Source organism: Epinephelus moara, chromosome 5 (genome assembly GCF_006386435.1).
Source record: "Epinephelus moara isolate mb chromosome 5, YSFRI_EMoa_1.0, whole genome shotgun sequence".
Classification (NCBI taxonomy): domain Eukaryota; kingdom Metazoa; phylum Chordata; class Actinopteri; order Perciformes; family Serranidae; genus Epinephelus; species Epinephelus moara.
The window spans coordinates 7,116,047-7,137,881 of record NC_065510.1 but is presented as its reverse complement, the minus strand read 5'-3'; the positions used below and the strand labels follow the sequence as shown (position 1 = coordinate 7,137,881).

At 42.4% G+C, this 21,835-nt stretch overlaps 1 protein-coding gene across 1 annotated transcript in view; it reads left to right on the top strand.

Moving 5' to 3' along the window:
• The first annotated feature begins 6,390 nt into the window (after positions 1–6,390).
• Positions 6,391–21,835, top strand: part of LOC126390636 (voltage-dependent T-type calcium channel subunit alpha-1I-like) — a 334,551-nt gene continuing 319,106 nt past the window's right edge. Inside the window, exon 1 of the mRNA XM_050045029.1 lies at positions 6,391–6,785. Within this exon, the coding sequence (XP_049900986.1) occupies positions 6,772–6,785 (14 nt within the window). The 5' untranslated portion in view covers positions 6,391–6,771. The remainder of the gene's footprint in view (positions 6,786–21,835) is intronic.

Genomic DNA, 21,835 nt, shown 5'->3' with positions numbered 1-21,835 from the left:
TTGTTAGGAAAAGTTTTAGGACAGTGCGCCCAGGGCCCTATTCCCAAAACAAAGAAAACAAAACAGAATACGACACCATCTTCTGTCCACAACCTGACATCAGCAGATAATTAGTCTTAGAGCAGTGCTGTGACACTGAGCGTCATAGTGTTGAATGGCTTCTTGAGTAAAACATTCATTGCTGCCATTTAAAGGTCCAGTGTGAAGGATTTAGGGGAATATATAGGCAGAAATGGAAACTAATCTTGATACGGAGCAGGTCCACATTTATGTAGATTGCCATATGGACCACAATGTTTCTACAGTAGCCCAAAGAGGACAGACCAAACACTGGCTTCAGATAGAGCCATTTGCATTTTCACCTCAGCCACCATAGTTAAGACTGATTTATAGTAAGATATGCAGCACTTTTGAAGAGTGTTGCTCGTTTTCAATCCATGCTTGGGTGAGAGGTTTCAGTAGTCTCCAGGGTAACCAGATACACCCAGCATTTTTTTACGCTACAAATCTGTTTCTGTCATGTTAAGTGTAATCTGCACAAACAGCGATTTAAAATAACACAAATATCCTGTGTATATGCATTTGTTAATTATTAGCCATATCCATTAATTGATCCACCACTCTGTCTGTGAAGCACTGATTCGCCTCACTTGCTACAGTGGGCTGGGAAAGGAAATCAATGAATCAATAGATAAGAACACTATTGATTTTTTTTTCCCGTGGCGCTAACATAAAAACTACTGTTGTCCAGTTAATGTCTGCTGTCAGTCAGCCTGGTGAAGGCAGTTTGGCTGGCCTCTGTTATCTGACAGACGACTGATTCTGTGGACAAAGATGCCGAATGCAGGTCAGAGTCGGTGTAGATTTGAAACTACTATCTCCATGGCTACGATAGTAACACTACCAGTCCAACTGTGCGTCAAAATATTTCCCAGGTGTACGTCATGAAAGGAAAGTGTCGCGCAACACTTTTTTCTGTCGATAAGACGTCATCTCTATTGACTGACACGCATCAAAATGTCATGAACCCAACCCATAAATCAGTCCTTAGAAGCCTATCAGCAATGAGCAGGGTCAAAAAAAAACATTGATTCGTACATGAAACTGCTTTATTCAGTGTTTTTCTGGTTTAAATCACCTGGGCTGTTGTTTTCGACCTCTGGATAATTTGGCTCCCAGTGAAAACCTCCTGAATGTCTGCATCTTGAGGTGTCAGGAAAGAAAAGGTTAGCACATATTATAGCAGATGGTGGGCAAGCCGCCTGTCTCTGACATGCCAGCTTCGGAGAGAAACTGATTTGTAACCTGAAACTGCTTCATTCAGTGTTTTTACCTGTTTAAATCACGGGGTCCATTTGTGTTGGAGAGGAGGACCCCTCTGTTGATAATGCAGCTCCCTGTGAAAACCTCCTGAACCATGAACACTTCAGGAATTCTAACCAGGAGAAATTTTCGCTGGTTGCAATCTGCAATCCTTAACCTTAGATGCCACAAAATCCCCTAAATCTTACACTCTTTGATGCTTTTCATTTTCATATCATAGCAATACTAATACCAGCTTGTGACTACTAGTGACAGCCCTATGCACACTGCTGCAAAGCATCACCAAAGTGGAGAGGGATCCAGCTGAAAACCTCAGTAGGATTGCGGGCCAAGGGGGAAATCGTAGAATCCCCAGATATGAGGTTCCTCACCTCGTTACTGTAATTCGTGATTTGGTGGGCATAATTTTCAAAATCCAAATGACTTGTATGCAATTTTTAAATATAATATGCACCAATAACTGAAAAGTTCTGCTAGAAAATATGCATGGGATCAAAAACTCTTGACTGTGAAAAGAAACATCAATCACTCCCAATGGTATTAAAGGAATACTTCGGCATTCTAGGAAAGGAACGCATTTTCTTTCTTGCTGACAGTCAGATAAGAAGGTTTCTACCTCTTTCAAATCTGCTTCATATTGTATTTCATGTACAGACATAGGAATGGCATTAATCTTCTCATCCAACCCTCAGCAAGAAAGCAAAGAAGCATATTTTCTCAAAATGTCAGACTATCCCTTTATTTAAACAAGCACAAGTGATTGGTAGTAATACAACAAGCACAACAGGACCATCATTTTTACCGCTTTGTTGATCATCAGTTAACTGGTTTTAATTGTCAGCCACATACTGCACAGTTACATAAAACTGTTTTGGTTTTGTATGTATTTATTTGTTTTAATTTCCACTCCACGCATGGCTTGCTTTTAATGTCCTAGTTGTGTTCATCTTTTCCTTTCCTTGCAGGGATGCTATTACTCTGCCACTGTAACAACCTAATTTCCCCACAGGCTTCGATAAACTTTTATGTTATCTCGTCGATGGCTCGATGATTACTCTGCCAGATGCTGAGATTTCTTGCATTAAGAATTCCTTTTTCAGTCCCTGCTCAGGAACAGAGGCTCAGTGCTTTCATGTTCAGAGAGATGGACAGTGGAGACATGTGGCTTTAGCCTCTGTTTCAGTTATGGAATACATTCATTACAGCTTTCTGACATAAAAGACATTATGTGACACTGTACAAGATCATGGATATAATCATCGAGGAGATTTGATATAACACTGCTCACAAAAATTAAGGGAGCACTTAAATTACATATCAAATCTTGATGAACAAATTATTCAAGTTGAAAATCTTTACTGATGAACACTGTATAGTTTGTTGAGAACAAAATTATATAACAATGGTCAATGGAAATCAAAATCATCAGCCTACAGAGGGTTGGATTCAAAATCACACCGAAAATCAAAGTGAAGTCAAAGGCTGACCCAACTGCACAGTAGTGTTTATGGCCCTGTGTGCCCTTATGCACCCCTGACAGTTTCTGGGCATGCTCCTGATGAGTCAGCAGATGGGGGATGTTTGGGGATCAGGCCATCAGTGAGCTCCTGGACAGTCTGTGGTGGTACTTTGTGAATGCCAGTCAAGCTCCACGGTGCTGGGCTGTGAGCTCAGGTCCCCATGAGGATGTTGGGCCCTCATGCCACCGTCATGGAGTCTGTTTCTGACAGGTTGCTCAGAAACATGCACACCAATAGAATGGAGTCTGTTTCTGACAGTTTGGTCAGAAACATGCACACCAGTAGAATGAGAATCAGAAATACTTTAATGATCCCTGACGGAAAATTATGACGATCTGCTGGAGGTCATTTTGTAGGGCTCTGGTAGTGCTCCTCACACTCCTCAGATACTGGTCCTGCTGCTGGGCAGACACCCTTCTACGGACAGGTCTAGTTGTCCTCATGTAACAGCCAGTCTCCTGGTATCTCCACCATGCTCGTGAGACTGTGCTGGGAGATGCAGCAACCCTTCTTGCGACTGCAGGTATGGATGTGCCATCCTGGAGGAGCTAGACTGTGACACGAGCAGAACACAAACTAGGGTAGACTCCGCCAGGAAGGTTAAGGGGAGAGCAACTCTCTGTGGACACCACATGTAAAACCTTTCCCTTTTCGGGGGTTGTCTTGCTTTGCCTCTCTTCTGCCTTGTTGTCACTTTCATTTGCACCAAAGCAGGTGAAACTGACTCACAATCACTTGTGCTTCCTAAATGGACAGATTGATATCCCTGAAGTTTAACTGACTTGCTGTTATACTGTGATCATTACGTGTTCCCTTAATATTTTTCGAACAGCAAACATATATCTCACCAAGAGGCAGCATGAGATACGAGCAACTTGTGATCCTTACTGTAAACATTGCTCTTCTTTTTTTGATATTGTGTATACTTTAGCTTTTGGGTATGTTTTTCATACTTGCACATTCATTCACATTTTGCACTCTTTTCCTACTTTGTTGTGCAACTGCTGCACAACAGTTTCCCTCTGGATAAATAAAGTTCCTTCTTATCTCATATTTTCATGGTAAGGATATGGTATTCCTCTTGACAAGATATTTCCCTTGTACCTCTGCTCTAATTAGCTGGCTCTCTTCCCTCTGCTATGAAGATGTAACTGTAAGCTTTGCAGGAGTCGATGCTGCACTTCCTTGGTGACTTACAAAGCGATTCCATATTGCCCGTGTAATAAGGGAACATAAAGTAAGAGTCTTTTGAATTAGTCACATTCATGTCCTGTGTAGTCATAATAATAGCCTGAGAGCCAGCTTGCATAATATGAATGAACACAGTCTACTTTAAGGACCTCTAGAAGCACTTGTCCATGACTGAAGTGGACTTGAGCTTTCAGTAGCTTTTATTGAGAATTGTGAGCTGGGCTCACTCATTGGAAATCCATGGGCAGGTGCCACTCAGTCATATCAGGACCCCTGCTCCTTCTATTCTCTTTCCAGCTACACAGTATTGATTCCTCTCAACACTAAGCCTCTGACTAAATCACTGAACTCTCCTTTCCAACACTCTTTCCTTACTCCTTTATTTCTCTCTCCAACTTTTAGCAGTTTGTTGCCTTCTCTTTTTCGTACTCCCTCTCTACAGTCTCTGGTTTCTCTCTGTGATCAGACTTGGAAGTGAAATGCGAATCAATGCTTGTCATCTGGTTGCCTTGTTTGTCTTTACGTCAAGTGCAGTAACTCAAATGAAAGAGAGGTTATAATCCATTGTCATTAAATCAGTCAGGTAATGCTTTTCCGGACTGTTAATCATTGATTCATTCATTTCCGTAACCGCTTATCATCTTGAGGGTCACAGGGCTGACACATAGAGACAGACAACCATTCACACTCACATTCACACCTACGGACGATTTAGAGTCACTAATTAACCTGCATGTCTTTGGACTGTGGGAGGAAGCCGGAGTACCCAGAGAAAACCCACGCTGACACGGGGAGAACATGCAAACTCTGCACAGAAGGGCTCCCTCCTGGGATCAAACTATGGAACCCTCTTGCTGTGAGGCGACAGTGCTAACCACTGCACCACCGTGCCGCCATCTTTTAACCAGTACATCATACAAATCTTAAGGCTAAAACACACCGCGGTTGGATGGTGTGAGTCAAAACAGCCACCCCTGTTTATTTCAATCTACAGCCCCTGCTAGACTCGAGTCAGGCTCCCGAACTTCACACCACTGTCCTATCACCAGCCTCCCCGCCCCTGAAAATACATGTATTTTTTCCCCACTCGCTCCATGCTTGTACATCCCGCCTCCTGTAGCAGCTCCTCTTATCTGCTGGCAGCTCGTCTTCTCTCCTCATCTCTTGCTGTCGCTGTCTCTCGTGTGTGTCGAAGAATGGCTGAGGAGAGACTAGTTGCTGAGGTTAAGAAATAACCCACAATCAGGTCATTATTAAGACAGTGGCAAAAATGTTATTGCCTGGAGAGCCACAGCTCTGGAGACTGGCTCTTCAGGTGACAAATGAAGTTTAATTTATGGAATTCCACATATGATTTTAGGCTAATCACAAGTTGGAGGAAGTACAGATCATTTAGTAAAAGTGGTGCTAACTGTCTTCTGTTGACGTGCTGCAGCATAACATTCCTATAGGTGCTAGGGGCAGCGCTTGACGTGTGTCATATGATGTGGCACTGTGGCCGCAGTGTATTTTTATCTTTAGCGCATCCACATTAAGCTGTTTGAATTTGTAAACACATCTTTTTCTCTACATTTCAGCCCTCTGTCCAGACTAATACGGCATTTCTATCTTCCAAAAACTTTGCAAAGCAGTTTTCAGAAAAATCTTAAGACGCTGGCTCAGTGTTTCATTGTGTGTGAGAAAAACTGGGCTTTGCAAAACAATGATGTAAGCCAGCCCAGTGAGGGTTGGGTCGCTGCATGGCAATAAAGAAGGACTTACTGTCGCCTCAGACTTCCTCTGTGATCACTCATTCAAATTGTCGTACACAATACACAGCTGAGCTGTTATCAATGACTCTAATTATGTAATGATTTTATCACGGTATCGCAGCAACTTGGAAATGACTGCTGGTTAACAGATAGTATTTATCTGACGCCATTACATAACCATTTCATATTTGTTGTTTTGTCTGATCACAGACACAGATAGAATATGTAAATGAGAATAAATATATTGTGAATGCGGCCACATTACAACACAGTAGAGGTGATGACAGAACAGGAGGGGATAGAATGGAGGTGTAATGGGCTGTCACTCAGCAGAGCAACCAGCTGTATCTGTAGCTGCTCAGTCACAGCTGACTGTACCTCCTACTGTACCAGCACTCACCATGACGCTGATCTTTTCATTACTTTAACCGTGTCACCCTCTGGCCAACCTGGCTTGGAGTTTTCTCGCGGGGTAATTAAGCTCAAGCCTGTGTTTACTGTTTTGTGATTTTTTTTGTAGTTGTAAATTTTAATTCGTTTCTCTCTCTGTCTTTTCTGTTTCTCTCATCCCAGACCGTTGCGTTGCCATGACGAGTGAGGAGGAGGAGGGCCCCAGCGTTGCAACATCAACAGCAACGCCACCGTCAACGGCAACAATCTCAAGGGTAACAACAGCCATAGCCAGGCGCGATAGCAATGATGCCGTCACTTCCTCCTCCCCCCGCAGGCCCTCCCCACACCACCTCCCATGTCCCAAGAAAAAGGAGGAGAAAGAGGAAGAAATAGAGGAGGAAGGGATTATTCAGGAAGAGAGGATTGAGGAGGAGGAGAAGGTGCTGGAGTGTCAAGAGGATGATGAGGACGACGATGACGATGACGATGACAGCAGTGATACCAGTGTGTTAGTTGTGCCCTACCCTGAGCTGGCACCTGTGGTCTTCTTCTGCCTCAAACAGACAACCTGTCCTCGTAGCTGGTGCATACGCATGGTCTCCAGCCCATATCCTTTTTATAGTGTGAATGATGAGTCCGAGTTTGTGGATTATTTCCAAAAGTGCTGTCTTTTAATGTCTTATTCATCATCATTTAATCATTCAGCATTCTCCCATTTCAGGGCTATAAAGAAAGCAATATCAGTTCTCTCAATAGATTAAATTTCTATGAGCACGTGATGGATTCCGCTTTGAATCGGCACAAACCCTGGCTGCTGGATGTTTCACCTCACTTGACAAGTTCACAACAGCCTCAGGGGAGGCTGGATTCAAGTCCAAATAGTTACAAGTATAAGTGACATCAGGGCCAGATTTACAGATACTTTTGTGCCGATTTATCCACTGCCGATCTGACACATTCTGCTCTAGACACGATTTTATCAAACAGGGGCATCAGGCGTGAGTCAAAGTTTGCATTTTTAACAAGGAGCAGCTCTCTCTTTGCTGCATATTCATTTAAAGGTGAAAAATTCTCCACCTCTGAAAAACAGGAGTAAACCAAGATCGGCAAGTTTAGAAAACAGGTGACCACATATAGTAGCAATCCCACCAACCAGCGGTGTAGTGTTTGCTGTTTAAGTACCGCAGCACACCTATTATGAATGTGCATGTGTCTTTACTAGGTAACACTTAACGAGTACCATAGTTGGTGGATATTTTTTTGGTACAGCGTGGTAGGTACAGTTCAAGTACAAAGAAAGAGAAAAGTTGAATGATTTCTTGAATGTTACTCAATGCATGAGTTGATGTCCTGAATCATTCGACACACCTTTGAGGTCCAGTGTGTAGGATTTAGGGGGACATGTTGGCAGAAATGGAATATAATATAATTTGTGTATTTTCAGAAGTGTAGGTAAGTGTAGGTGTAATCACCTGATAATAAGAATAGTTATGTTTTTGTTACCTTATAATGAACCTTTTCATGTATACCTATGGTGCGGGTCCTAGTTTATGGAGGCTGCCATGTTTCTAGCCCAGAACGGAGAAACCAAACACCGGCTCTTGATAGGGCCTTTTCTGTTTTCACATTTTTGTCTTGGCCACTGTAGTTAGAAGCCCATCTGCTATGAGTGGTGTCAGAAAAACAGATTTTTTTCAACCATTACTGCTTTATTCAGTGTTTTTACCGGTTTAAAATCACCTCCTAAATCTTACACATTGAACCTTTAAATCTCAATTTGACAACTTTGACTATTCCATTTGTTGTTATTGTGTCTCTACATACTGCTTATGTGATACATGGATCTTTACATGCTCAGAAAAATGTATATGACTTTTGACCAGATTATGCAAAGTGTGAATACTGCCTGTGGATATTCTCATTTATCCAGGTCACAGTTATCTATCGTCGTTATCGTCGTTATGCTTCTGTTCTATCGTTCCTTCCTGGAGAGTATTTTGACTTTTTGTTTTATTGCCTGGTTTTCTTCACTTTCAGTTGTCAATAAGAACAAACTTAATAAGATTGTCAACATGTCTAGCAAGATTGCGGGTCAGAAGCAGCGCAGCATGACAGAGCTTTGTGAGTCCCGGGTAGCGGGAAAGGGACGGGCGATCCTCGCTGACGTCTGACATCCTCTGCATGGCGAGTATGAATTATTACCATCAGGACGGAGGTACAGAGTGCCGCCTCTTAAGACTTCCCGTGCCCAGAGGTCCTTTATACCTTTTAGCATAACTCTGTTAAATAGAATGGGTGAACCTGGGTGAAGCTATGTGGGCACTGTGGTTGTGTCGTCTGTTGTATCGTTTGATGGATGTTTAAATTGTCTTTATTGTAATGTCCAATGTTATGAATTGTCTGAGGGTTTTGTCTGCAGTGTCAAGTGTTTGTGTTGTGGTGTCTTCATTGTAATGTTTTCTGTTTTTTCTGACGGCCACAGACACAAGAAAAATTTCCGAAAGGACAATAAACAATATCTATCTCAAGGCAATTGAATCGAACGCAACTGGTTGCGTTCAGTCCAATTGCCTTGAGAGAATTGTGAATACTGTATTTCCTCACTTGGAGGAAAAAAGTAGTGGAGCTTTGTTCCGATGTGTTCTGGCATGCACGTATGAACTTCAGTTGCAGAATGCATCTAGAGATGTGTCCATGGCACGGTCTTAGTCATTGAAGACCACAGTGTGAATGTGCGTTGCACCATTTGCCGAGAAATTTGGCGCCACATGTTTTATTACAAACTGAAAACCCCCAAATTTACTCATAAGTAGCATTATAGTATACTTCAAAACAAATTTAGCTACTTTTAGGCAAGAAATTACATTTATTCCCCAATATTAAACACATAACATTGACATGCTGAAGCAAGGTCCCTTTGTGAACCTTCACTTTAGTGTACTTGAAGTAAAAGAGTTTGGAGGCGTTTTTTGTGACCAGAATTGCTGCTTTGATCTGGAAGAATTTGTCGAGTTCCCCTGTAAGAACCTGAACCCACTGTTAAGACCCAGATCAGGAGATATCTGACGTCAGTTGAGTGTATCATTCAGTCCTGCGGGCGTTAAAGGTTTGTATTATGGGCTTAGAGGTTCCTGTTAAAACAGTTTGCTCTACACTATGTTACGAAATCCTTGTGATCTTGAATCTGCCAAATTTGTGTAGTTTTGTGTAATCTATCACACCATTGTATACACACATACGTAAAAAATTATAGTTATCTGCCTATGTAAGAAATGAAGGGAGTGTTGGGTTACAGCACAAGCAGCACACCGCGTTCGCTGCTCCCAGCTTATCAAGTTTCTTAAGAGAAACACTTAGACTGAGGTCATTTGTGACTCACACACTCACACTCCAACTCCCCGATAGAGTTTATCTGTAAGTAGTTACACTGCTGAGTGGAAAGAATAAGAATGAGTGCATAGAGAAAACAGAGGTATGACTACTGGTTGGCATTCATTGAAGCTGAGATAGAGAAAGAAGAAAAAGGATAAGGGAAACAGCAGTGACAGAGAAGGAGACAAATGAAGGGATAAAGGGGAACAGGAGTGGGAAAGGTATACTGATAGAAAGACATGGAGGTGGGTAGAAGAAACAAGGGGAAGAGACAAAGTGAGGCTGCCAATAGTGTTTAAGAGAGGTATAACGGTGGAAGAAGGGTTATAGTGTGTATATTTACAGCTGCATATTTGTTTGCATCTATGTGAGTATGTGTAGAGAACAGCCATGGTTTGTGTTTTTGTCCTATCGATAAGAAAGAGCGTTTTCTCCCCAGACCAGCTGACATAAGTGATTCCTGACAGGGGGAAAGACGGAGATTGAAATAAATGTTCTGTTTGTAGACATTCTGCACTTCTTCCATTAAGCAGCCATCTCATCAGCTTCTTGTTGGGCCTGACATGAATTTATAACCAACTGCAGAGAAAAAGGTAGAAAAAAAAATAGAGTTGAGAAGGAAAGAGTTGCTTAATAGGCAAGCCATCCATTCAGATCTAAGTGAAATGTCTTCCCAAGGAAAATCTCTTAAGTCAGTGAAAAAAAAAACACTTGGCTTTGTCTGCTATTTGATCCTTTGTCTTTAATTCTGTCTCTTTCGTCTGTCTCTCTCCCTCGTGCAAAACTGTCTCATTTTTTCATCATTCAACATTTCTGTTTTTTATTATGGTGGCGAGTGTAGCCTTGCTGTGCTGCTAATGGGGCTTGCCTTTGCCTATAGACTATTAGTCTGAGATCCAAGATCCATGACCTCAGCCTTGACGAAAGGCAAGATCTACCTATTGAAGTGTTGATAGAAAAGACAGCCCAGATTGTAATTCCAACCTGAGGCCTTTTTGGGGCTGATCGTATCTTAATTAGATGAAATTCTTTGAACCAACTTTTAAATTGATGCAACCCAGAAAGCACTGGAACTTGCACATCAAATGACCATAGCTTTATTGCTCCAAATGTCTGACAATACAAAATTAAGGTTGATTATTTGATTTCATCCCAACAGAAAAAACATTAGCCTATTTTCCAATTGTATGAGGAAATTATTTTGTCCATAGAAGACAACACCCTTGCAGTGGGCTGATCATATGGAGTGCCACTGTTAACTGTATAGCCAAAGCTTCATGCAAGTAATTACATTTACCATGAATTGTAATGTTTGCGGGCTGCACAGTGGTGTGGTGGTTAGTAGGCTTGTGTCGGTTTGAAAATTTTCCAACCGGTTTGATTTAAAGCCAGATATTTAACCGAACCGATATATCGACTTATATACCTAATTTTACCTCTGTGGGTCGCGTTTGAGCTATTTTTCCCAATAAAAGCCCATTATAGGTGTAATGCGCTTCCAATCCACTAGGTGGCAGTAATGCTGTATTAACTGCCAATACAGACAAGGTTACACAAGAAGAAGAAGACACAGAAGGACACCAAGGAACCTTCCTCCGACTCCGCTCTCTCAGTGGAGACAGGAACCTTCCTCCGACTCCGCTCTCTCAGTGGAGACATGGCGGTTGAGAGGGCTGAGCGAGAGGATGTTCCTGTAGTAGTTCCAGCCCCCCAAATAGTACCAGGAACTTCTTCAGTGGAAACGGGTTACTAGGGCAACAAACTGAATGACTGCTGACTCCCTCGCACTTTTCCCCACCCCCAATGAAATTTGATCTCTCACAGCAGCAGCAGACAGCTGAGTGGAGCGGAGCTGCGGAGTCCCTCTGAAGCCTCTGAGACAAACTAAACAAAACACTTGTAGGCTCCTCCACTTCATTTATAAACAAACATAAACCTTATGAAGTTGTCATAATGCATGTTACAATGCAAGATAAGTTGAATATAGTCCCTTGACACGCCGCCGATGTGAAAAGCTTTTTTTTTTTTCTTCTCCGCCGGCGACGTAAATTAAACCGGGTGGAGCTCTTAAACCGGGCCGAACCGGTTAAACCGGAAATCAGCACAAGCCTAATGGTTAGCACTATCACCTCACAGCAAGAGGGTTCCTGGTTCGATCCCAACAGGGAGCCCTTCTGTGCGGAGTTTGCATGTGTCAGGGTGGGGTTTTCTCCGGGTACTCCGGCTTCCTCCCACAGTCCAAAGACATGCTAAATTGTCCGTAGGTGTGAATGTGAGTGTAAATGGTTGTCTGTCTCTATGTGTCAGCCCTGTGATAGTCTGGCAACCTGTCCAGGGTGTACCCCGCCTCTCACCCAATGTCCGCTGGGATAGCAACCCCCAAGAGGATAAGCAATTACGAAAATGGATGGATGTAATGTTTGCTAACTATGTCGCATCACTTCTCACAATGCCATCGGAAGGCTGAACTGTTGGAGTAATGTTACTAAGGTGTGAGTGCTTTGTGGTTTGACTTGTAGCTACAGACAGCCAGTCTAAGACAGTCTGTGAGGTGTCTGTCAGTAAGGCAATTCCTGTGCTTGCATTTGATTATTTTCATCTGTGAAAACACCGTCTCATGGAGGTAAGTTGATCCAAAGTAGGTACATACAGAGAGGAGAGAAAACGTCTCACTGCTGACAAGTCCGCAGAAGTCACTGTCCCTTGATAAGCCTTTCAGCTTTATGCCATTTTGCTAATCAGCCATCTTCATATCAACTCCACTTGGCAAAGCAAATATCTTACTGGACTTTTGGCTGCTACCTGTTCTTTATCAATGGGAAGGAATGGGTTTGGAAATGGATGCAGCAGTATCTCTCATGACGTCTAACACACCAAAACGTTGAAAGAACTCTCTTGCCACTTTGTACTACTCAGGGTGAAGAAGAACATCCTTGTCTTTGATGGCCTGCGACATTTTCTCCAGGTAGGGAGAGTCTGTCAGCCTACTGATATTTAGTCCAAACACATTCACGTTCACTGCACTTATCGTGTGGGGCAGGTGTCGGTCTTTTGCCTGGAGCTCCTTGTTGAGTGCGTTCGGTCTTGCAGGTAGATCTGTCAGAAACCTCAGGTCCAGTAGCCACACATCATCTGACAGTTCCCCGTGCATGAGCAGCATCAAGCTCGAACAATAGAATCAATTGGTGCTGAGGCGCCTTTGCTTGAATCGAGTTTCAGTTTGACCACAATTTTCATTACATGAAAAAAGTCCACAATCTTCCCAGCCAAAAGCGGCTGATGAATCACACAGCGTTAATTCAAGAAGTTTGGAAAACCAGGGTCATTACGGCACAGTGCTATAAAACCTGCAAGCACACCGCACATTGCTTGGACCTCAACTGTGATAATTGCCACCAGTTGATGAATGGGGATGTCATTTTCACACGTTTTTAAAACTCATTGTAAATATCTTCACTGCTCATTTTTTATTTAAGCGCAAAACGGTGAAGACGTCCTCCTTTGTTCCAGAGTCCTGAAAAGTCATACCACAAGCTGAGCTGTGTTCATTACATCCAGGGATTCATCAAACTGTTGTGAAAAATATTTACCGCGCAACAAGTCCTCTAACACTTGTCGATCTGCGTCCCCTGACAGTGACTCTACCCTCCTTCTCATTGTTGCCGGCCCGAGCAAAACACCACGGAGTGTGCTTTTGATGTCGTCTCTGTTTTTGAAGTTGCTGAAAACAGTCTCTGCGGTAATAGCCAATGCTTCCTTGAATAAATCACCATCTGTAAGAGGCTTCTTGTGTTTGGCAAAAAGGTGAATTATATCAGACGATGCTTCAGCAGCAGCCGCATTTTGAGCAGCAGGTTTTGAAGAAAGCAATTGCTGGGTTCACCTCGTCAACTTTCCTTAAACAGATTGCGGTCTTCTGGGGATCGCTGTCTTTGAATATCTAGTGGCTGGTGTTGTGGTGCCACTGCAGATTTCCTCTTTTAGAAAATACTTGTGTTTAATGGCGCACCATACATATTCACTTGTCTTTTACCAAGGTTAAAATAGAAAATTCTTTTCCCATGCAGAAATGGTACTTTTTTACCTTCTTTCGTGGAGCCTCTGCCATACTAGCTATCTACCTTGCAGGCTGTCACCACTGAGTGCCATTTTTTTGACATTTGCCACAGTTAACGTACTGGTACTGGTGTGGCTGTAACTCAGGAAGCAGGGTGGTCCATTAGGATCATTTACAATGTGATTGGAAGGTTGGTGGTTTGATCCCTGGCCCATGCAGTTTCCATGTCAAAGTGTCCTTGGACAAGATACTGAAGCAATTGGTGCTGAACTGGTGTGAGTGTGTCTGAATGCTTATCTGATGAGCAGGTGGCCGTGGGACCTTGTACGGTAGCCTTGACCAGCAGTGTATGAATGTGTGTGAGAATGGCTGAATGGTGATTGTGTTGTAAAGCTTTAAATGGTGGCTGAGACTAGAAAAGTCTCTCCAGTCTTATTGGTCACTTAATGCAACACCTGCTATGCTGGAAAAAAAAATACAGCAGCTGGATTGAGACAGAGAGAGAGGCATATGCTAAACTGAACATTAGTCAGACGTAATGTATTTGTGTATTTATTTTTCTGTTATTTTGGGGAGGTACAGGAATAGATCTACCAGTGGATCTCAACTGATAGGTTAGTGACCAACACTTCAGGAGGTCTTCAGGGGTGTAAATGTTCTCATACAAAGTGAGAACAACCTCAAAATCTGTCGTTGACACAGCTGCTGGTTTACACTTCATCAGCACTCACCATTCAATCAAATCACTGCAGCTGAATGGGAGGAAGTATTAGTGAATGTAGGGGTGTGTGTACTGTGTGTGTGTGTACGAGTGTGTGTGTCCTTGTTACTTCCCTCAAATGAAAAGGCTTGTATTGACCGGGTCCACTTTCTCACATTGTGAGTTCAGATTGAGTGGCGCTGTGGATTGATCCACGAGTGAAATCCTCTTTGTGTGTATAAATACACTCTGTCCACTACCGGAACTTGTCTGCATGTTTGTGTGGATGTGCCTCATTTTACTCTGAAGGGCTGTTGGCGAAAATTGGTGGAAGATGATGTACAGTTATGAATGAATTAGAAACAAAGAATAAATCCTTAACTTAAATCTACCTTGCTTATATGCAAATAATGAGCAAATGGATTATGGATGAATGAAAAAAGGACAGACATTTGATGTCAATTGATAAAGTACAGATATTCCTCTGTTTGGTTGAAAGGATCTAGCGAGAGAACACACTCTGTTTGTGTCACGTTGAAGACGATGTCACGGCAGTTTCACATGGCATCGCTGTGATAATAAGATAAGAATCCCACCTACATGAAGGGGGTAATTTTTGCTGTGGAAAACAAAATTGAGAAAAGTACCTGGTACCAAAGGTGAGTCAAGGGGAGCCAGCCATACCATGCGGTGTAAATTATGCATTTGAATACAAATGGAAAATGCTCCTTGCAGGATGTCTTGCATTCAGACATGCTTCTGTTTTTATGTTTTAGAGTTCTGCATCCCTCTTCAGTCTCTAACCACTAACAGTCAGACAGATGAGGTCGACAACGGTCAATGCAGCTGAAGTGATGTGCCTGGAAATTGAAAATGTAACTTTACAGTTGAGTGAACCATAGCGGACCTGGTAGAAAATCTGAGGGCACTCTAACAAAATCAGGGCGTGTAATTTCAGAGAGAGTCTTATCATAAGAAAGATAAATGTGCACAGTCAGAAAAGATAGGGTTCAAGTTGAAGTGCTAAGTGAAAGACTTTGGTTTGGGAAGATTTATAAGACAGAAGCAGACTCAGAGTTTTGAGGAAAGAGGAATTGTTAGCCAGTTTTTAGTGCTTAAGGAGTTCTGAGTGCTGGCTCAGCTCCCCCTCCCTCTCCCTCTCCCTCTGTCTCTATCACTTTTCTTCACCCGTCCTTCCTAGACAGTAAATCATTTGTAGTTTTCATTGTGTTAAATCATTTTGCAGAGCCAGAGAGAGGCCGTCAGTGAGGCAGAGTGGGATAGTTGGCAATAAACATTAAAAAAGAACGCCTCTGGCTATCCACAGTGATAGACAGATCAGACTTTTGTCGCTCTGTACTTATTCAAATCGCTGTCTGACATAATTTTTCCGTTTACCTCCTGGCTTTCATTTGTGCATTACTTTTTTGTTGCTTACTGTGGCGGGTGGTCGGCTTTCTTGTTACTCATCTGCTCATTTTAATATATCTGCCGGGGTCTTTTTATCTGTCTGTCATCCACACTGATGCACACCCAAAATGTCCAATTCATGGTTGTTTTGCTCTGTCCTTGTGAGAAAAGAAAGACAGAGTGATGTGCCAGGTATTGTTTTTGAGAAACAAGAGAACTGTTGGACAAAAGGTGGATATTGCTAACTGTTTATATCAGTGAGGGTAGACTAAATATTAGAAACAATACCTCAGTATAATCCAATGTAACAGTTTAAAAAATGACCATATAATTAAATCAACACCTCTTTAGAACAGAGCACATTCAACAAAAACTGAACATGATAACCTTTATTAAAATGGGGTTTATTGCAGGACCGTTTTAGCAAGGTGTACCTAATAAACCGACAACTTCAATAATATTGATATTTTATAATTGATTCAACAACATTTCTGTCTCAAGTCAATAGTTATATTTGAAGTTTAATCAATCTAAATTGTGTCCAAGTACACTAAATGTATTCGGATATGTCTTTTTGCTAGATACACTGCCTTGCAAATTGAGCTGTGCTACGTGTGAAGTGTATATACTTGAGAATTTCTTATCAATACCATAAATATAAGTCTGCTATACTCAGGCATTTTGTATAAACTTTTGTTTTTATCTAAGTGTACTTCTCATTTTATTAAGTCATGCAGTCGTGCAGCTCATAAAATTAGCATCACAATTTAGTTGTAACAACAAAACTTTGAATAGCTTAACCCAGGAACATGTCTGGGTGGGCGCATAGCACTCATTATCATAGGAATAATGTTACAGTAATGTTATTCAGTGCCCTACAAAAACATTGTTGTTTATGCTTAACAGAGCAATATTTTGGATATTTTTAACACTGTAATGAACCCCAATGACTTTTTTCCTTTGCGAAAGGGTTGTTAGTCCTGCTGATCCCACTGACAATCAACAACCTGCTCTGCAGCTTATGCAATGTTCAACTTTTTTTTGTTCAGATATCAAAACTTAATGCACCATTAATGAGTAATACATACCAACAATTGTTTGTCAGTCTTTATGAAGTTTTACATAAACACTACCAATCAGCGCATTCTCAATCCATTCCGTCACGTATTGATGTTTGGTCATGGACTTTCCAAGTCCACATACGACATGCAAGGTACCCTGGGTGCATTGGTTGTTGACATTCTGGGACACCGTGTCAAGTTCTGCCTGTTTCATGCATTGTCTTCTTTCAAAATACACTTTTTACATTTACATACAGTCTCTTTAAAAATAAACACACTACGTCAGTACAACACGCTTATTGACTTTTTATTTTTTCCTTCAACAAAAACACGTGGTTAAGTTTAGGAAAAAACAACAGGGTTTAGCTTTAGAATCTTGTGGGACGCGAACGCTGCTCTCTCGGGTAAAAGTAGGCGTCCATTGGGCCCATCCACCACCCCTCCCACCAGCCCCACTCGGACATTTGCCGCCTTAACTTACTTCCTTGTCCCACCCTGTTTCCCCCTGATGTCTTATAGGATGCCTTTTTTGTTGGTCTTCACGTCTTAAGTTACTGCCCAAGCACATGATTTCAACGACTTTGGAGTGAGACGGGGTTTTTACCAACCCAATCGGCAAAGAAAAAAAACCGTTGGTGTAGTGCGTTTCTGCAAACCATGGATACAGTTGCATTTGTACGTTATTAGCTATGTTTCCATCCAAGGGTGATTCGAATCATTGGGAAATGTGCATTAAAAGAAATACGAATCCTGTGTGTTTCCATTAAATGTACGGACTTTGGTGAAAACTACGAACTCGCGCAAGTTTTCCGCAGAACCGGAAACAAAACAAGTCTCGCATTCTTCTTCTTCTACGTTTTCTGGCGGTTGGCAACCAGCTTGTAAATGCATTACCGCCTTCCCGACCCAGAGTGTGGATATCACCATGGAGAGAGGTGTGCTACATCAGACTTAATTCAAATATAACTGTTTCCATCCCCCGTTTTGCGAATCAACATTTTTTCGAATCAGCCAAAACCCGTCTGAAGCAAGCGTATTTTAGTTTGTGCGAATCAGGGGATTTTAATTCAAATTTTGGCACTTCCATCATAATTTTCTGATGCAATACTTCTAGATGCACATCTAAACAGGCTGATGAAAACATGGCTAGTGTGTAGCGGGTACATATAAACTTCATGCTTCAACAACACTGGGTAACATGCACTCAAGTTTAGACACACAAACCACTTGGTTATGATTCGGGAAAGATCATGTATTGGGTTAAAACAGGGATGTCTTGGTAAGAAACAAACACTTTTTCATAGCACAGTTCTTGGTTTAAAAACAGTGACGGGTCGCCAAAAACCAACTGTTTAAAGTTGTTTTAAACAGTGTCCTCCAGTGGTCTGTAGCTTGACCGGTGCCTCACTTAGGTGACATCCCATCCACCATCCCTTCGACCTACAGATGACAAAGTCAGCTCATGTACTACATCGCTTTGGAAATGTTGATATATGTAGTGTATTATGGTATGCAGAAACATACAATTCATTAATTTTCTGTGACCGCTTATCCCATTAGGGGTTGCAGGGCGACTGGAGCCTTACCCAGCTGACATTGGGTGAGAGGTAGGGTACACCCTGGACAGGTCGCCAGACTGTTGCAGGGCAGAAACGTACAATACCAACATTTTCTTCTGGCCACTGGGCTGACAATTAAGTAGAGATGTTTTACAAATTATGTATATGTATTCATATTATTACTTGATGTACACACATATATCGGTAAATTAAAGCATAGCTCAAGTTAATGTTTTAGAGATCCTGCGAAAATATAAGTACATAGCATCCAAAATACACTTAAAAATCAGCTCATTTACCGCAAGTGACTCAGAATGGTTAATTCTCAGCAGGATCTACATTACTGTCCATTCTCTCATATTACAAGGAGTCATTTAATTCAAAGTGAATATAAATAGCTGTGTTAAATGGAGCTTCAAATGCTTGGTGGTTCTCTTTAAAACCTTCCTGTTGGATGGGCAGACCTGAGGAAAGGCAGCATAAACTGTTGTCAAAGAAAAAGGGGCAAATTTGTTTTGTCCAGCCACTATTTGCTGCAGTATGCTTTATATAAGAACAGTAAAAATCTCATATCTCATTGCATTATAACCATATTGCTACCCAAAGGCATTCATCCCTGTAGAATTATGTTAAAAGTGGTGTTTGGGGAGCACTTATAAACAATAGACTCAGTTCACTGAATGGAAGGACCGCGACTAAAGTGATTTAGAAAAAATACTTGAGTTGGAGCTGAGATTTCTGTTTCTGCACCAAGCTGCTACCAGCAGTCTCACCATCCTTGTGAAATTGCTATTTGTTTTTGCTAAATTGTACATTTCCCATGCTGAATCAACTGCAAAGTTGCATACGAAATGAAACGTCAAGGCAAACTTGTCACGGCCTGTGGTTTCTCTACCCTACTTTGTACAACAGAGCCGTTTCCAACAGGGAGTACTGTCATTGTATCCACATCTGTGTGATACCACTGATGCTGGGCTGAAAGTGAAGATAGAGTGGAGTGCGGAGCTGCAAATGTCGTGTTAACCAGCTCTCATGCAGAAACACAGCCGAGTTCATTCACATAGAGAAGGGATAATCAGAGCAGCATGGGGGAGGGAATAATAGAGATCATTTGAAAGGCTGAGGTGTAAAATGCTGCTCTCCACATCTAAACCTGTACTTGTGGATTGGAATGAAGGAAGGGCAGGAGGGAGGTACAGGGAAAGATACAGACGGAGAGAGAAGAGAAGCTGGCTGTAAAAAGAGAAACAGACCGTGTGGAGTGAATATATATTCTGCTCCAAACCAAATCTGATGGCAAGGGAAGGTCAGATTAATAGCTTCCAATTCACTTTCAATCTCCTCTGGACCAACACATGTGGCCCTCTGTGCCACTGGCATTATTGCACATACACACACTCTCACACAAATCTCTCACGTTCACACATATCTGCAGATACATTCACACAAAGCCATATTCACTGCATCAGAAGAGTGTGTGAATAGAAAAAAAGCTTAAATCTATTTGATAGATTAGTGCTTTACCTATCTGCTTTCCTGGAGTGTTACCTCTAATTAGCACCCATCATGTGATACCAGGTCTAGTTGCGGATTGGTTTGGCATTTGGCAGCAGTTTAACGACATCTGATGCCTGTAATGGACCATTTGGACAAGGTCCTGCCACTAAAATTATATGAGCTTCAAGTGTAAGATGCATACATTACATCAAGATAACTGCATTTTAATGAACTAGTGCAGTGCCTATTCATATGGTGCCTGTTCAGAACAGGCTGAGTACTTGGCCTGTTATATTGCTGCTTGGAGCTGTCTTGTAAACCGCTCATACAAACAGCCTCACACTCTACGCTGCACTCTTTTGGGTTCTGAGCAGTTCACCTGGATCTGAACAGCTGTTGATTCATTATGATGTCTACGTATGAAAAATATTAAAGTAAGCTGGGCCTCTTTCATCCACCGTTCCTAAGAATACATTTCTTCTTAACACCCACTTTCGAAGTTTTCCTGTTGTTTTCTTATTTGGGATTTGTTTATAGGTAAAAACATAATTTACACACACTCAAGAGCACATTGTCATTAGGTATGTTCTGTGCTGACATGACACAATTCTACAGTTGTATAAAATGGTATGCATTATCTACAATCTCAAGGTGCAGCCAGGTGGAGGAAGGGGTCCGGTTTGGGGACCTCAGAATTGCATCTCATCCTTTTTGCAGATGATGCAGTTCTGTTGGCTTCATCACATCATGACCTTCAGCATGCACTGTGGCGGTTTGCAGCTGAGTGTGAAGCAGTTGGGATGAGAGTCAGCACCTCCAAGTCTGAGATGATGGTTCTCTACCAGTGGATTGCTCCTTCTGACTTGGGAGAGAATACTGTCTCAAACGAGGGTGTAACTGAGTGCACTAGAAATTTCGTTGTATTGTATGCCTTACTGTACAATGACAAGAAAGGAACCTTGAACCTTGAAGTATTTCAAGGTGTTGTTTATGAGTGAGGGTAGAATGTAGCATGATATGGATCGGTGGTTTGGTGCGGCCTCTGCAGTCATGCGGGCACTGCGCCGGACCATCATGAGCCAGAAGGCGAAGCTTCCAATTAACTAGTCCATCAACGTCCCAACCCTCACCTATGGTCATGAGCTCTGGGTAGTGACCGAACAAATGAGAACTTGGATACAAGTGGCCAAAATGAGTTCCTCCATGGGGAGGCCTTAGAGATAGGGTGAGGAGCTTGGACATCCGGAGGAAGCTCGGAGTGGAGCTGCTGCTCCTTTGCCTCGTAAGGTGTCAGTTGAGGGGATTCAGGCATCTGATCAGGATGCCTCTTGGGCCCTTCCTGTGAGAGGTGTTCCAGGCACGGCCTACTGGTAGAAGGCTCTGGGGTAGACCCGGAACACACTGGAGGGATTTTATATCCCATCTGGCCTGGGAACACCTTGGGGTCCCCCAGGAGGAGCTGGAAAGCATTGCTCTCCATATTTTTAGCATCCCATGCTTCAAAATATGACAGCTCCTTTGGCTTTCACAGCCTGCAGAAGTGCCTCCCCCTCACAACCATTGAAGTTTTTGTGCACATGGCCCTGCAGTCTCATGTCTTTCCATGGTAATTGGCGGGGTGTTTACCTGTGCTAAATAGTATCAACTGGCACACAGTTTCAACCTATAAGGACAAGGGCATTCATCATTATACAAACACAGGGGCAAACAACTCCCCAGTTTAGGACCATGTCAGGAATCTGATGTAGATGTTTTCTTTTTTAAGGGCAAATTTAAGAAATAACTTTATTGGTAAATAAGGCCCATCGTACCTGGAAATCCAGGGTTCTCGCGAGAGCACAATTTGAATTTGCTCAGCGAGTCTCTCTGGCAATCAGTAATGATGCTCATTAGCTATGCCGTTCGAGCCGAGCTGCACCAATCTTATCGGTGTATCTGATATAGGCGGGCCAGAGGCGAGCTAAACAGATGACGACAGCTCTGTGACGACGAAGTCCGGAA